Consider the following 16,269-nt stretch of genomic DNA (forward strand, 5'->3'; position numbering starts at 1 on the left):
TTGGTGTCAACTCAACGTATGTACTCCCAATAGTCCGAAAAATTGATCTAAAGTGCATTTCACTCCGGATTATCCCTTTAATACATACCTCTCACGTTTCAATGCGTGCACTCACTGGCTCTGGCGCGCGGCCCAACTAGTACTTAGCTAGCCCAATGCATTCAAGATTTGGACAGGCGTAAACCATCCCATCATTTTTGCTGGGCGTAAATAGACACGCCGTTTCCCTACACATTGAAAGTAAATGCGCGTGGCATTATACGCCAAAAGCACGAAATGCGTCAAATAACACGCCACGCCAAATGACTAAAGAAACCGGCGTGACATTCTACGCCTTTTGGTGAGATCAGGCTGATTGTTGGCACATCAAGATTTGGACAGGCGTGGTCCCATCATTTTGTGCTGGGCGTGAATAGACACGCCGTTTACACATTGAAAGTAAATGGACGCTTAAGAGCGTGGCATTTTACGCCAAAAGCACGAAATGCGTCAAATAACACGCCAAATGACTTAAGAAACCGGCGTGACATTCTACGCCTTTGCCAGTGAGTGCACGCGTTGAAACGTGAGAGGTACAGTACAGGCCAAAAGTTTGGACACACCTTCTCATTCAAAGAGTTTCTTTACTTAGCTGCTTTTTTTCTTGCCATAATACAAATTCTAACAGTCTATTCAGTAGGACTATCAGCTGTGTATCACCCCTGACTTCTGCACAACACAACTGATTCCCAACCCCATTTATAAGGCAATAAATCACACTTGTTTAACCTGTTGCCTGCCCAGCTGTTAAAGGCAGACTACAGTAATGTCAAGAGATGGGCCTACCTGGTCCTGAGAGTATTGTAGGTTTGAACGTTCTGTAACAGCATATGCTTAATAGCATTTGATAGGCCTAAGACAGTGGTTCTCAAACTTTTCACAATGAGTACCACCTTAGAGAACAATTGGCTCTCCAAGTACCACCATTATGACCAGCATTAAAATACAGTAGCATAAGCCAATTTATGTGTATTTCCCATTGTACAGTACATAGGCCTACTGTTTTGCATTGTTTTGTTTTTTCAAGAAAGGTAAAAAAAACTAGTTTAAATTTAAACATGTTTTTCATATCATTTGAAGTGATTGTTTTGTCTTCATGAAATAAAGCTTCTTGGAGACTCCCAGAGTACCACAACAGAGTCCGCGTACCACCAGTGGTACCCGTACCACAGTTTGAGAACCACTGGCCTAAGATACAGTACACAACAACCTACACAAATTATGGGAATAACAAAGGGACGCTAAAATGTTTATGTATTATTATTGATCTTCACATAGAGCATGAATTTTACCTTCAGCTAACGCCACCTCTCGTAGGCCTCTTTGGTGTGGGCTCCAAGACTGGCCGTCTCTTTGATACTGTCGTCTTAACCTTAGGAGTATTCCAAATGTTAAAATATACAGGGTCTTGAAGTCAATATCATACCTTTTCCTCCTTTCACAACCACATAGATGTGGTAGCACTAAATTAACTGATTGATTTTTTGCTCTGTGTTGCTCTTGACTTGGGCTTCCTGAAGAAATGATCACTGTTGGACCCCTGTCTTCCAGCAGAGGGCCCGCTAGGGCCACAGTTGGGGGATTCTGTACCATAGTGCACGCTTGACTCCTTTTCATTCCAGTTATAAAATTCCGCAGCGCTGACATCATATCACATGCCACATCACTGTCTTCCTAAGCCAATACGCGCTATTGTTTTGTAAACAGCACTTTGACCTCGCTTCATATTCTGAATGGTGCCTGTCTAGACGTGGTCTCTATAATTTGGCATACAAAGTGATTTCAAAATGGATTCCCCAACAGAATGTTCATCAATAAGCCATCCTTACAGTCATGCAAGCACATTCTTGACTCAGATGCTAGTCCAAGGTTGGAAAAATGAATCTTTATTTTAGGGAAAACAAAATATGGAGGAAGCCAAAGCCTTCTTGTTTCTTTTCTCAAAATCATTTATTTACTATACAGAGATGATGACGTTAAAATCTTTAGTTTGTACACCGGCTTAAGTGAGGCAGGTTTTATGAACAAATAAGGGTTTGCGGTTTGAAACTACACAAAAGAAGGTATTTCTAGCAGCTGCAGTCCCCTCCCCCATTATGTCGTCTTCATGAAGTAATTGCGTTTGGGATCTACCGAGGGATATGAGTGGTGGGACTTCATTTTTTTTGTTAAGACATCTGATCTGTTTCCACCTTTTCACACACAAAGCGCTCTAGCCATAGTTTTCACCAGAATGTTTCCCCCCAAGCAGCATCTCTTAAGGTGAAGGTACATGGGAAAACTTTTCGAGCAATGTTACTGGCCAACCGTATAGCCAGTTCCACGTGTTCCGATTGGTTGAGAATGATCATTTGCCTGCTAATGATTAAAGCACTCCCAATTTCAATGGGAATGTATTTGGACAACAAAACTCAATATTGCCTAGCTTCATTGCTCAAAAAGTTGGCTTAATGTGCCATCAGCTTTACAAACGAAAAACGAAGTTCCGTACCATCTACAAAGAAGCAATGAATCTTTATTCATATAGGGAATTAAGTACACAGTCAATTAATCTAGCCCCAATTTTTAGTACAGCATACCACAAAGAAATCTGATTATAGGTTTTACAAGATTATACAGTTTCAGTACCCAATGGTATTTTTTGCTTCATCAGCAGTCATATGATGCTGACATATATATTTTATATATATACTTTTTCCTCTACTTTGGGAAACAATTAGACATAAAACCAAAATATGATATTAAGAATTAACATCTGGCATGACAAAATAAACGATGAATAAAATTTGACCCCGTTATCATGTTCCCTCAACCAAGTTAGATAAAAAATAAGTCTTGCATTTAAAACGGTTAAGTTTGAGTGTAAGTGTTTCAGTCTTTAGCTGTTTTTAGTCTTTTTTTTATTGAAACCTTGCGTAGTTGTTTTACGTGGCAAATAAAGACATGCAAATTTAGGTCAACAAAGAAATAAAGGCAAATATACAAATGCCTGCTGTTGGTACGTAGAAACCAAGACTTTGTTTTAATAAAGGAGAGGAAAAACTGGACAGCGGGACAGTAATGAGCCGAAAATGAAGATCGGCAAAGATCCAGGCTGCTTTGCAAGGCCAAGAGGTTTCCTGCGAAAAAAATGTGCCTAAACATTTAAAAAAAAAAGAAAAAGAAAGAAAGAAAAGAAAACATAAAAAGTTCCAGTGGGGTTGTCCCTTCCGTGAGTTCCAGGGTGTTCTGCATGAGTTCTGCTTTCAGACGGGGAATGGTGCGAGGGTTCTGTCCCAGTCTAATGCACCTTTTATTGTCAGTCACGCAAGTTCTGCCCCGAACTGTGCCAAAGGAGGAGGGGGGAGGGGAGTCACTGGGCCAAGGGGGGAGGGGAAGGGGGGTGGATACCACAACACCAACCACTACTCATAGGGTTTTGAAGATTAAAAAATAGATTCCATTAAAAAAAGAGAAAGTAAAGAAACAAAACGGAAAAGAAATCCATCACCAAAAATCATCATTTTAAAAAAAAAAAAAAAAAAAAAAACAGACCAGGCGGGATGCATGGCACAGATCTAAACCACACTAAAACCGGCCTGGTCTCACATTTGTGAGTGACCAACTGTTTCTTAGCTTTTGTTTTGTTGTTTTTTCTTTGTAAGTCCTTTGAAAACAAGCACAAAAAAAAAAGAACAAACAAAAAAAACAACTAGTATAAATATATTTTCCTTATTATTAGCGAGGGTGTTCGACTCGAAGGGACCATCTCCGCTGTCTTGCCAGGGGAGGCATGCAGAGTTCTGTTGAAGGGATTTTTTTTTTCAAACTCACAGGAAATAAAACCGGGATAGTCAGACTCAAAACATTCTTCCATCCTCCTTTCTAACCCTCTGTTTGCAGCGCGGGGTCTAAAAGGCTCTAGAAGGGGAGCAGCATCTGATGAGGGTAGTGGAAGCCGTGGGAGCAGGAGAGGTCCACCTAAGGGGGGGGGGGGGGGGGGGGGGGGGAAATGCACGTTGCTCAGGGTATTTGTGCTGCTATACAGACCCAGTCTTATGGGGTTCTAGAAAAATACCGGGCACCGGGTCATCATCTTTTTTGTCTTTCCTTTTTTTTTTTCCTGAAGAAAGAAAAACAGCTACAGTTCTGTTCCGTGTTCTGGTCTGTATACGTGTGTTTGTTGAGTTTGCTGATGACGCTAGCTCTCCAGGTTTGTTTGTTGTTGTTGTTGTATTTTTTGTTTGTTTAATAGGACTAAATAGTTTAGTTTCTGGGGTGGGGTGGGGTGGGGGGGGGGTAAGGGGGTAAATCTGGGATGAGTTCTCTACATGAGGCCGTCGGGCTGCAGCTGGTGCTGGATCTGCTGCGGCTGGAGTGGAGGCGGGAGCTGCAGGGCGAGCAGCGACTCGGTCAGGCCGTGGCCGTGCGGCGGCGGCGTGCCCTCGTTGCTGGACGTCTCCACCATCTCGCCGCCGTAGAAGAAGTACAGGCTCTGCTGGATGAAGGACTCGATGACCGACTGGTTGAGCTTGGTGGTGGAGAGCGTGTCCTTGTTCTCGAAGTCGGGCCGCATCAGCGTGGGCCAGAAGCAGATGGACAGGTTGTCCGCCGTCATCAGGGTGGACTTACTGTGCTGGCTCACCCTGTGAGAGCAAACACTTAAATTAGTTATAACAAAAAAGAAATTGCTCTACCGCACACTGACATTTACTCACATTTATTGAAAGCGAACAACGCGTTTCGCACAAAGCATCCTCAGGTTCGCTCATTTAAATTAGTTATACGCACACAAACATTACACAATGTTACACAAAACTGCTTCCTTAAACCTAAACACTTCCAATCAAAAATACATTTTTAGTTCATCAATGACAAAGAAATTCTGAACAGCTATAGTTAGTTGGCAATTTTCCCTGTTTAGCTCTGATGGAAGCACACCTAAAAGGCTGCCGTTGTAGCAAATCCTCTGACAGACAGATTAAAATGCGATCGGCATGTCAAAAGGCCCACCAGGCAGACTCTATCCATTAAGATTATTAAGCAAATAGGGCTGAAAATTACATTAATAGATACAGACTGTAGCTGGTATTAGCGGCGCTAAAGCCTAAAGCTAGCGCTCCTCGCGGCTGCTCCGCAGTCAGGTAATACAGATTGCTCTACTTTGAAATCCCTATGGAGAGTAAATCTCTTTAATCCACAAGAGCAAATGTGTGTATGTATGAGTCTGTGTGTATGTATGAGTCTGTGTATCTGTATGTGTGTGTGTGTCTGTGCGCGCATGTTTGAGTGTACACGAGTGTGTATTTGTGTATACACACACACACACACACCTTTCCCTACCAGCTGAGTCTGCTGGCTGCATTTGCAGCAGTATTTGCCATGCAGGCGAGTACTCCCTCTCAATCGAGAGGGGTCAGTCAGGTCGCTACCCTAACAATTAGCCGGGGATCTGACCTCAGCTTCCCTAGGCTATGATCAAACAGCTTATGTAATGTCACTATTTTGTCTGTGATTCTACTCTGGGAGCAGAGAGGCAAAGCCCTGCATTTATATTCTGCCGGAAACGCAAACAGGGTACGGAAACTCACAAAGGCACGTTCTACACAGCAACTACAGCATAATGATATCCTAGAATCAGTTCTATTCTTATACAGCTGTTTGGATGCAGTTTCTCAATGGAGTACTGCTTAAAATTGCTAAGCGGGGTCGAACTGAACAGACTACTTCTGAATTCTTCAAACTTTTGTTTTTCTGCTCCTAGTTAACTGACAGTTGGCTGTAAACATCTATTAGATTACCACAAAAAAAAAAAATTAAACACAGCATGTAAACAGTTGCCCTTATCCATATGGTTATTCCATCTGGGAAAAGACTTCCATACCTGTTCAGGTGAGTGATGACGTATTTGAACACTTCGTAGTTCACCTGCGGGAACTTCCTCACAATCTCCTTCAACACTTGCAGCCGCTCTATGTGGTCCACGATTTCTGCGGAGAGGAACACAAGAGGCACAGGCACAAACAAAGAGAGTCAGTCGGCGCTCTGATCTGCCAGCGATCCTCCGCGCTGCGCATCGCATCAAACGGCCGGGGCGGACGACTCAACAGCCCCTTCAGCACCCGCCTCGCACTTTCAACTGACAACGAGACAATAAAACAAACAGACAGTAGCAGCGCGGCTTCAAAAGCGGTCAATGATAGCATGAGTGTGGGTGGGTGTGTGTGTTTGTTCCAAGGGCATTTGTTTAAGAGGGCTCCATGGCCAAACAACACTGTGGTAGCTGACAAAGGAGAAGGAGAAACAGCAACCGCTGGTTCAGGAGCTGAGGCCTCGAAAAGCGTCTGGGGCGGACAGGTCGGGCAGAACGGGACTACATCACGCCGCATCACTTCCCCATGGTTAAGAATGTGTGGGTTTGGAGCAAAGCGGATCCTGGGACGCCTGCTGCACGTCACTGTGCAGGAATGTTTCTGCTGCACTGCACTGCAGTAAAACTGTGTGTGTGTGTGTGTGTGTGTGTGTGTGTGTGTGTGTGTGTGTGAAACAAAGAGGGGAAAGTGCATGTCTGTATCTAGTAGTGTGTGCTTGTGTGTGTGTGTGTGTGTGTGTGTATGTCTCCTTGTGCTTGTGTGCGTGTGTGCATGCATGCCTATGTGTGTGTATATGTGAGCATGTCAGTGGGAGTATGTGCAAAGGGCCTAGCTCCACACCTTGGCTGACCTCCAAACTCTTTCACATGAGCTTGCACAATCGCAGAGCATTTGGGCAGGTTTTAGCGGAGCGGGCCTCTGGGAAGCCCATGCTGTGCGTCGGCATGGGAGAGAAAAGACGAGTCCCGCACTCTCATGTTTCCACGACTGCGACAGTAATCCGCTGTGGTGTGTGGTGTTTGAGAGGCAATCGGCAACACATCACAGGGAGCACGCGATTATATTCTCCCACTCGCTCTTACTCCGCGCGCACACACACACGCACGCACACACACGCTCACAACCACACACACACACACACACACACAAAGAGGAAATGCAGATGCAGAAAAATCACCTGCAGTGCGGGCACTAATGCTAGTCTGAGAGCGGGCCTGGGATTAGCGCGATCACAGGGGACTTTAACTCTGAAGTTTCTGAGGAGAACTGGAGGGAGGGTGGTAAGGGATATGAACACACACGCACACACACACAGTACATACATGCACGCACCACACACACACACACACAAAATGTACTGGATATTGGAGCCATAGAGTGACATGGAGGGTAAGGGGAAAAAAGGCTTGAAAAGCAGACAGTCGGTTTATGGGTGGGAGAAAGAAAAAAAAAACAGACAGAGAGAAGAGAGGGTAAAGAGAGGGAGGGAGGAAGAAGGAAGCTGCAGCAAAAGTTAAAAAAAAAAAAAAAGACACAGCGAGAGAGAACAAGGGAATGAGGGTGGAGGAGAGAATGGGGGAATAAAAACAGAGCGAGTCAGGGATATGAAAAGGCAGGAGAAAGAAGGTGAATGGGTGGGGTGGTGGGCTGTTGCAGCTCATTGCAATTCCCCTTTCATTGCCATTTCTTACTTTCTCTTTTTTATGTCTATTTCTCTCTCTCTCTCTCTCTCTCTCTCTCTCTCTCTCTCTCTCTCTCTCTCTCTCTCTCTCTCTCTCTCTCTCTCTCTTTCTGTCCCCCTCTCTCAGGCACACAGAGGGGCCAGACAGGGCTATGAGTGCAGCTGTGGAACTGACATCAGTGTCCAAGGAAGGGAACAGTTCAGTGCACGCGCACATACACACATACACACACACACACGCGCACACGCACACACACACACACACACACACACACACACACTTCCCCAGTGAGTATAATTGCTCTGTGCCTCCACTGACGCAACACAGCAGGGGGGAAACCAGTGAGTTAAGTGTGTGTGTGTGTGTGTGTGTGTGTGTGTGTTTGTGAGTAAGCACACTCAACTGCCACACACCCCCTCCCTCCGACCTCTCTTTAAATTAAGCTCAGCCAAAACCCTCTGCACTTTCCCCTCCTCTGCAGGCGATGGGTTTCTGTGCATGAGTTTAAGAGTGTATGTGTGTGTGTATGTTTGTGTGCATGTGTGTGTGTGTGTGTGCATGTGTGTGTGTGTGTGTGTGTGTGTGTGTGTGTGTGTGTGTGTGTGTGTGTGTGTGCACACGTACGTGTGTGTGTGTGTGTGATGGAGGACAGAAGAGAACCGGACATGCGGTGCAAAATCACTGGCATTTCCAATGAGAGGAGCAGGTGGACTGCAGTCCTACTTAAACACACATAAGCACATCCTGTCTGGCCCCCACTACAATGGCAGCAGAGGAAGAGGAAAACTGACCCAGATGTGAGGAGCTGTCTCAAGGAGGAGTGTGTGTGTGTGTGTGTGTGTGTGGTGTTTGTTCTCGTATGCGTGTGTTCATTCATGTGCCGCAGATATATGCCTGCATACATGTGTTTATGTATACATGTTGCACATGTGTGCACATGTGTACAAATGTGTTTGGGTGTGAGTGTGTGTGTGTTCATGTCTGATTACACTGATGAGTGTGAGTTTGTGTTTGCCTGCACACATACACAAGGAAACATTTGTGCACGCACACATGGATCTGACTCTATAATCATACCGAACCCCTCAGCCCACAACCACCGAGCAGTGATCCGGCGCATTGTTTTGCAGGCTGATTGCGTACGCTCCTAAAACAGCACGCATACGGCACTGCTACCAGATTATGACGAGCTCCAGATGTTTCTCTTGCACTTTCCCTCGGCGGCGGCAGGCAGGCGGGGGGGGGGGGGGGGGAGCGCGCGGGCATCATATCATAACCTCCCGTCTCTTATCGGCCTCTTCACGCTCCGTTGCTTAGGCAGCAGATGTTGCGCCGTGCCGTGGCGTTATCCGCCGTTTGTCCGGGCGTGATGTATGGCCGATCTGTTCCGATCGTGCTGAGCAAACAAAGCGTCAGGGCAAAAGGAGGAGGAGGAGGCGGAGGAGGAGGAGGAGGAGGAGGAGGAGGGACCTGCTCACCTTCCCACACAGACTGACGAGGTCACTCAGCCGTTTTCTCGGGGAGAGATAATCGTAAGATATAAAAAAGCTGATATGGAGGACGACGCTGCGATGATCTGCATGCCTGCTGTGAGCGCATGTGCCTCTGACGCCCCTTTTATTCCCGCTTCAGAAGACCCCCTTTGGAAACGATTTTCATCATCTTCAAAATCTAGTCCCCCCTTTGAACTTTCACTCTGTCATGCTGCATTCCTTTGACAATTGGGGGAACTCTGTGAATGGCATGCTGTCCCTAGATTGTTGTTGGCTGCTTTTTTTGTCCAACGCTTCAAAAAGTATGGTCTGTTTACAGCATGTTCAAAAGTGTTTGCTTGCATAATTGTGAAAATGATTTGCATTTGTTCTTGTTGTCATCGATGTGGCCTTGTTGTTGTTGCATTACAAGAGTTCATGCAGCAACTGTTACAAATTGTTGATAAGTTTGAGATAATACTTCAGAGGGATTACAAAAACAAATCCCACTAATAAATGCAGATTATGATAAATGCATTTCTTTACGGTCATCAACACCTACAATCTAATTACTATGTCTGAGATGTTGTCTGTATCTTTATCTGTTTTGTACGTCTAGTGAGCCAAGGGAACATTTCTACCTTGGTGGATATTAAATAATTATTTTATTCTATTAATTTACCATTGACACTATCACTCTCAATATCACAACCGCTACCTACAACTGCAGCACAATGGCGCTTCAAGAAACAACATTACAGAATTCCTATTCAGAACTATGCTCACTGAATTCCAACCCACAACCATCTGAGTCTGAGGTGCCTCCTCAGTACATTTGGCCGTTCTCCAACCAATCAATACATGACGAGTAACACGGAAATCACATCACCACACCAGGCATTAACTGAGTAGGAGTAAGAACATAAAGAAGTGACCCTATATAGACTCAAGGTTGAAATTGTATCTACAATCTACACTGTCATCAATGATCATCATCAGTTTTTGTGTAGCATTGCTAGGTGTGTGTGTGTGTGTGTGTGTGTGTGTGCGTGTGTGTAGTTACTCACTGGCTGCCTCCACCAGCTCGGGGTGTAGGTGGTAGGGGATAAGGGGGTCAGGCAGGTCAGCGAAGAAGGCCTTCAGGGCTCCGGCCACCGCGTTCACCGCCACATCCATCTCAATCAGGTCTATGCTGTGGTCTGCGGGGGAAGGAGACAACAAAGTGTGAGACTCAAGAAATGCCACATTTTGTGTGTGTATGTGTGTTTCAATGTGTGAGTATGTGTGTGTGTGTGTGTGTGTGTGTGTGTGTTTCAATGTGTGAGTGTGTGTGTGTGTGTGTGTGTGTGTGAAGGAGACAGAAAAAGAGGAGGGGGAGGGTAGGAGAGAGAAAAAAGGACAGCTATAATGAGAAGAAAAGAAGAGGTGAGATGCAGTACGCACTCAAGAAGTGGTGATGGTGTTTGTGTGTGTGTGTGTGTGTGTCTGTGGTGTAAGAAAGAGAAGGGATAGAAAGCAGAGAAAGTCGCAACTCAAAATAGAGACGGTGTGAGATGTTATATGAGGAAAGCAGGGTGGGAGACAGAGACAGACCAAGGTGCTGAAAGACAACGAAAATATAAGGGCCCGATAGAGAAGGAGGTGAAAGAGAGAGAAAGAGAGAGAGATAGAGAGAAAGAGAGAGGGAGAGAGACAGAGAGAGAGAGGATGGGATGGTGGGGGATAGCAGTGCTTTAAGGTGAACTGACAGCTGTCACTGCACATCTCTCTGCTGGAGCATGGAGGCAGGCGCGAGAGAAGGGAAAAAATGCTCTTATTTCACCAAATACTGCATACAGGCAGGGAAAAAAGGGGGGATTTAAAAAAGAGGATGGCAGCGAGAGAGGACGAGAGAAAAAGAGGGAGAGAAAGAAAGGGAGAGAGAGGGAGAGAGAGAGAGATGGGTAACTAATGGTTCCGGGCCAGCAGGCTGATTGATGCCCTCAGTGGCTCTTTTAGGCAAAAGCTTTCCCGTGGAGGGAACGAGGGAGTGTGTGTGTGTGTGAGAGAGAGAGAGAAAAAGAGGAGAGAAGCGAGAGAGAGTGAGTGAGTGAGTGATGAGTAAGCTGGCCACTCACTGGAAGAGCCTACTCTGCTGCGGCCAGCTCACACACCGCTGACCCACTCTGACCAAGATTCGATTTGAAAGATGGACGAAAACAAAGGAAAAAAGGCTTACAATGGGGACACTGGATGGAGAAGGGGAGAGAGGGAAAGGGAATGCATGAGAGAGAGAGAGAGAGAGAGAAAAAAGAAAGAAAGAAAGAGAGAGAGAGAAAGAAAGGAAGAGAGAGAGAGGAAGCTGCAAAAAATCTATAGCATGCATGTCCTCAGGGGAAAAGGTCCTGTTAGCGTATGCAGGAATACAGTGTGGAGCTCACAAAAGAAATAAATAGGAATAAACAAAACAAAACAGAATGGATGGCTAGTGTTAGCTCAGCTCAAGCGCAAACTGTGGGCCAGTTTGGGATATTTCATTGCAGAGGAAACACACACACACACATACATACACACAAAAATAGTATCCACAAAACCAATAACATTCTCTTCAGCGCAGGAGATGAGAGAAGGTAAAACATATTGTGTTATTTACTCATGCTCTTTGAAATGAATGGTGGTGAAGAATGAAATTACTTTCAAGCCTCAAAACAATGGAGACATAGATTATGCTTGTGTGTGTGTGCGTTTGTGTGTGTGTGTGTGTGTGTTCCACTATACTCTACCAAAAGGGACAACCGACTACCAATGGGCCGGCATTCAGACAGCTAATCGATGAAAAGAGGCCAAATTAGCCCAAACCCAAACTGTTTTGGGGTGCAGCACACAGACCACGTGCTCCAGCGGCGCCCACATAAAAGAGCTGCACCGGTTCCCTGCCAAAGCCAACGCAACGCAAGGCCCACCGTCAAGTGTATAGCACGTGCCTCCATGACAACTGTTTATTCCACCGCAAATGGATTTTGCTTCACCAGAGACCATCCCTATGCCAAAAAAAAAAAAAAAAAACCACTTCGGCTGTCCAGAAACAGCTTCCATATCCATGGCAGTGATTTCAAAACAAAGAGCCGTGGGCCAAGCTACATCAGCCGACGGAGAGGGCCAGTGAATCGACATGGGATGAGATGCCGGGTTCAGAAGAGAGACAATACCAGCCAGCTCCAAACAGCAGCCAAAAGAGAAAAACAGTGTCAACCTAGGCCTGTGTTCCAGCCTAACATTCTTGACTTCTTCTGTCCATGTACTGATGAATTGTAGTTGCTCACGGTTACGACAGTAAATATTGTAAAGGCATTAGTGGTGTTCCTAATGGTTTGTACTAAGTGTATAAACTCCCATTCACATACAGACACACACAATGTCATAATATTTATTGCCCCCACCTAATACTGGCCAGGATTTGTCACTGCTTAATAGAGTAGGGCGAGAGACTGAGAACAGCAACACTGGCATTAATAACACAATTATAAAGAGGCCATCCATTACATAGAACACACACACACACACACACACACACACACACACACACACACACACACACACACACACACACACACACACACACACACACACACACACACACACACACACACACACACACACACACACACACACACACACACACACACACACACACACACACACACACACACACACACACACACACACACACACCACTGATTACAATTTCCAGTGCTGTTCAATGGTGGTGAAAGTCGATGTTAGAGTTTTGCCTGCTTCATGCTATTTGTTATTTGTACACTTTCCATTTATTTAGAAAATAAACGAAAGCAAGCACATCTAGCCTGCACCACAAGACAAGACGTGGGTGTTTCTTAGTGTCTCTATATATGCAAAGCAGATTCAGGGTGGAGGGCTGCTTAATCTGCCTGTGAGCAGCAAGACCATTAGAGGAAGCGTGTGTGTGTGTGTGTCTATGGGGTTTGTGTAGCTGGCTTATCTAAATAGCACACACAAATGCACACACACACACACACACGCACACGCACAAGCATACTTCTCCAACAGACAGGAGTGCGTTGTGTGTGAGTGAGTGAGAAAGAGAGACAGTGTGTGTGTGTGTGTGCGTGTGAGAGAGAGAGATGGAAAAGCGTGTGTCTGCTTCTGCGCACCTCTGTGTGCCTCTCTGTGCTTGTGTGTGTGTGTGTGTGTGTGTGTGTATCTGAGGAAGATGGGGAGTGAGATAATGCATGAGGCAGTAAATTAAATGGTCGGCAGGTGGTTAGGACCGAGCGGAGGAGAATGTTTGAAAAGCTGGATTAGAGCAGTGGAACTATGGAGACGAGCGTGTCTGAGAGAGGGGGGGGGGGGGGGGGGGAAGTGGCCCTGCCTAAACGGAGTCTGCACACGGCACAGCAGTTTACAGCTGCACTCCGCATAATGGCCTATCAGCGCGGAGGAGGTGGGCATGCAGATGATGGGACATATGGACACGTATTATTCTGACTTCACAGAGAGAGAGAGAGAGAGAGAGAGAGAGAGAGAAGGAATGAAGGGGGATGGGGGGGGGGGCAGAGCGAGAGAGCGAGCGAGCGAGCGAGAGGAGCATGGCTACCCCCAGAGAGTTAATTACTGAACATAAAGAAACACAAAGAATACACCACTTGATGAGAAGGTCTGCAGAGCTGTTTATGTGTGTCTCTGTGTGTGTGTGTGTGTGTGTGTGTGTGTGTGTGTGTGTGCGTGTGTGTGTGTGTGTGTGCGTATATGAGCATGCATATTAGTACTCGTGATTATCCCATTTTGCGAGCTACAGGAGGGAGAGAACAAACCATAGCCCTGTGTACTGTACCATATGCCAGCTCAGTTATGACAGGCCATTAAACACACACAAACACCCAAACACACCTTGATCAAACTGCTTCTGGATGTTGTCCTGGTCCGTCTTGTTGCCACTCACTCGATACAGACCCTCTGTCGTCAAACCTGGGAAAGAGAAAAAAAAAAAAAAAAACAGACAAAGACAGCGTTAAGTGTTTGAGAGTGAGAGAGTGAGACACACACACTACATCGGGGGCTTCATTACAAGCACACGCCCAAATTGGTACATCTGTCGAACCCACACTATTGGCCGACCTCACACAGGGGTCGGGGGAATCAATAGTGAGGGTGAACGGCAAGCCTTCCCCTGGCACCTACTCAGTTCCCCCTTTACACAGGAATTTGTGCTGAGAGCTGAGATGCCCTGGTTCTTTGGGAGCTTGACAAGGAGGGAGGCGGGGGGGGGGGGGGGTTGACGGATCTTTCTCAAGGGACCTGGCTCGACATCAGACAACGCACGCACATCAATACCCTGCATTAAAGTCGAGCCCCCATGCCTGCTTCTGGTTCATATGTGAAAGGTCAGAGTTGAGGAGCTTTCGTTTTGACGTGCGCGCAAACACACAGTCACACACACACACACACAAACACGTGAACGCGATGGTTTGGCGACAACAGAGGATAAGAGCGAAGTGCCGCCTTCGCTGAACAAAGCCGGCGCCTTATTAATACGGACAGCGGCGCTGGGTCATCAGCGGCGCGCCCAGGCGTTCAACTCAAACCCGCGAGGACACTTCAAGACACTTCAAACGACAGGGTGGGGCGGGGAGGGACATCGGAGGCAGCTGATGCTGCGGAAGCCAAAGGCATTCGGACGGTCCCCGAGGACGCCGAGGTAATTAGATTGCAGGTTGTTAGCAGTGCAGCCTTTTTCTAGGCCTGCACAGGCACAGACACACACACACACACACACACACACACACACACACACAGAGGCAGATTCACACACCCCGCTGTGGTCCTGGCAATCAGAATTTAAAAACCGGCTTGAGATTCTAGCTAGCGGCTACGCCAAAATGAACTCCGTTCAACTTCAGATCAGTTCTGACATGACAATCATAGAAACTGTTCAGATGTGTGTGTGTTTGTGTGTGAGTTGTGGGTGAGCAATGGGAGAGTGCATGAGGGAGGGATGGTGTGTGTGTGTCTGTGTGTGTGTGAGCGTGTGTATCAGTTGTGGGTGAGCATGGGAGAGCGCATGAGGGAGTGAGGGAGGGAGGGTGTGTGTGTGTGTGTGTGAGTGTGTGAGTGTGTGTGTGTGTGTGTGTGAGTGTGTGTGTGTGTGAGTGTGTGTGTGTGAGTGTGTATGAGTTGTGGGTGAGCATGGGAGAGTGCATGAGAGATGGCTGGTGTGTGTGTGCCAGCATCGGGGTGCTGACAGAAGGCGCTGTGCATTCCTGGGATGATCCAGCGTGTCTGAGCAAGTCCCTCCTCCCACTGTAAATACATATACACACCCATACAAATACATGCAAACACACACACACACAACCACACACACACACACCACACACACACAGGAAAAGCAACAGCTGAGGAGAAAAGGGGTGCGGCACAGAAACCAAATAAGCAGTCCTACTCACTCTTAACACACACACACACACACACACACACACACACACAGGCTAGTAAACACACACTATACACAAATGGGCAGGTGCGTAAGGAACAGGTAAGAGCAGAATTTCCGGCTCCAGCAGAAGTCAGTGCAGGTGAATCACCGGCAGGTGAAAGCCTACTGTCAACACAGCCATTCCCACAGCAAGGTCACAACTCACAAGAGCTCTCAGACAACCCCACATGGTTCTCTGTCAGTTCTCACGCCATTGACTGACTACACTACACCAAAGGCTGTGTGTCAAAGTGTGTGTGTGTGTGTGTATGTGTAGCCTGGTGGTGTTAGGCCCTGCCTGATACTGTCAGCAGAATGTGAGCTCACAGGCCAGCAAGTGAGCTCAAACACACACACACACACACACACACACACACACACACACACACACACACACACACACACACACACACACACACACACACACACACACACACACACACACACACAGAATAAGAGAGACCCAGCGTAGAGCTGCTACACCAGTGCTGGGGATTTTCCATGGGAAGATAAGGCAGCACCAGAACAGCTTTCCATTTCATTCAGCCAATCACTTCTTCTCTTCTGTCAGCGCTCTCCATCTCTCTCTCTCTCTCTCTCTCTCTGTCTCTCTCTCTCTCCGTGCTCCTGTCTATCTCTCTTCCTACTTCCTGTGTGTCCCTATCCTTATCTCAAACTACCGGTTCGAATTTGATGTTTCTGTTTCGGTTCCTCTTCTTTCTCTCCCTCGCTGT

The 16,269-nt window shown here is 46.6% G+C and overlaps 1 protein-coding gene across 1 annotated transcript in view; it reads right to left on the reverse strand.

Annotated features, from left to right (window-relative positions):
• Positions 1-1,902: 1,902 nt before the first annotated feature.
• Positions 1,903-16,269, reverse strand: part of arhgap5 (Rho GTPase activating protein 5) — a 45,438-nt gene continuing 31,071 nt past the window's right edge. Inside the window, exons 4-7 of the mRNA XM_062522350.1 lie at positions 13,951-14,028; positions 10,113-10,244; positions 5,903-6,008; positions 1,903-4,664 (exon numbers count right to left, since the gene is read on the reverse strand). Of these exons, the coding sequence (XP_062378334.1) occupies positions 4,346-4,664; positions 5,903-6,008; positions 10,113-10,244; positions 13,951-14,028 (635 nt within the window). The 3' untranslated portion in view covers positions 1,903-4,345. The remainder of the gene's footprint in view (positions 4,665-5,902; positions 6,009-10,112; positions 10,245-13,950; positions 14,029-16,269) is intronic.

This window comes from Sardina pilchardus, chromosome 20, assembly GCF_963854185.1.
Source record: "Sardina pilchardus chromosome 20, fSarPil1.1, whole genome shotgun sequence".
Lineage (NCBI taxonomy): Eukaryota > Metazoa > Chordata > Actinopteri > Clupeiformes > Clupeidae > Sardina > Sardina pilchardus.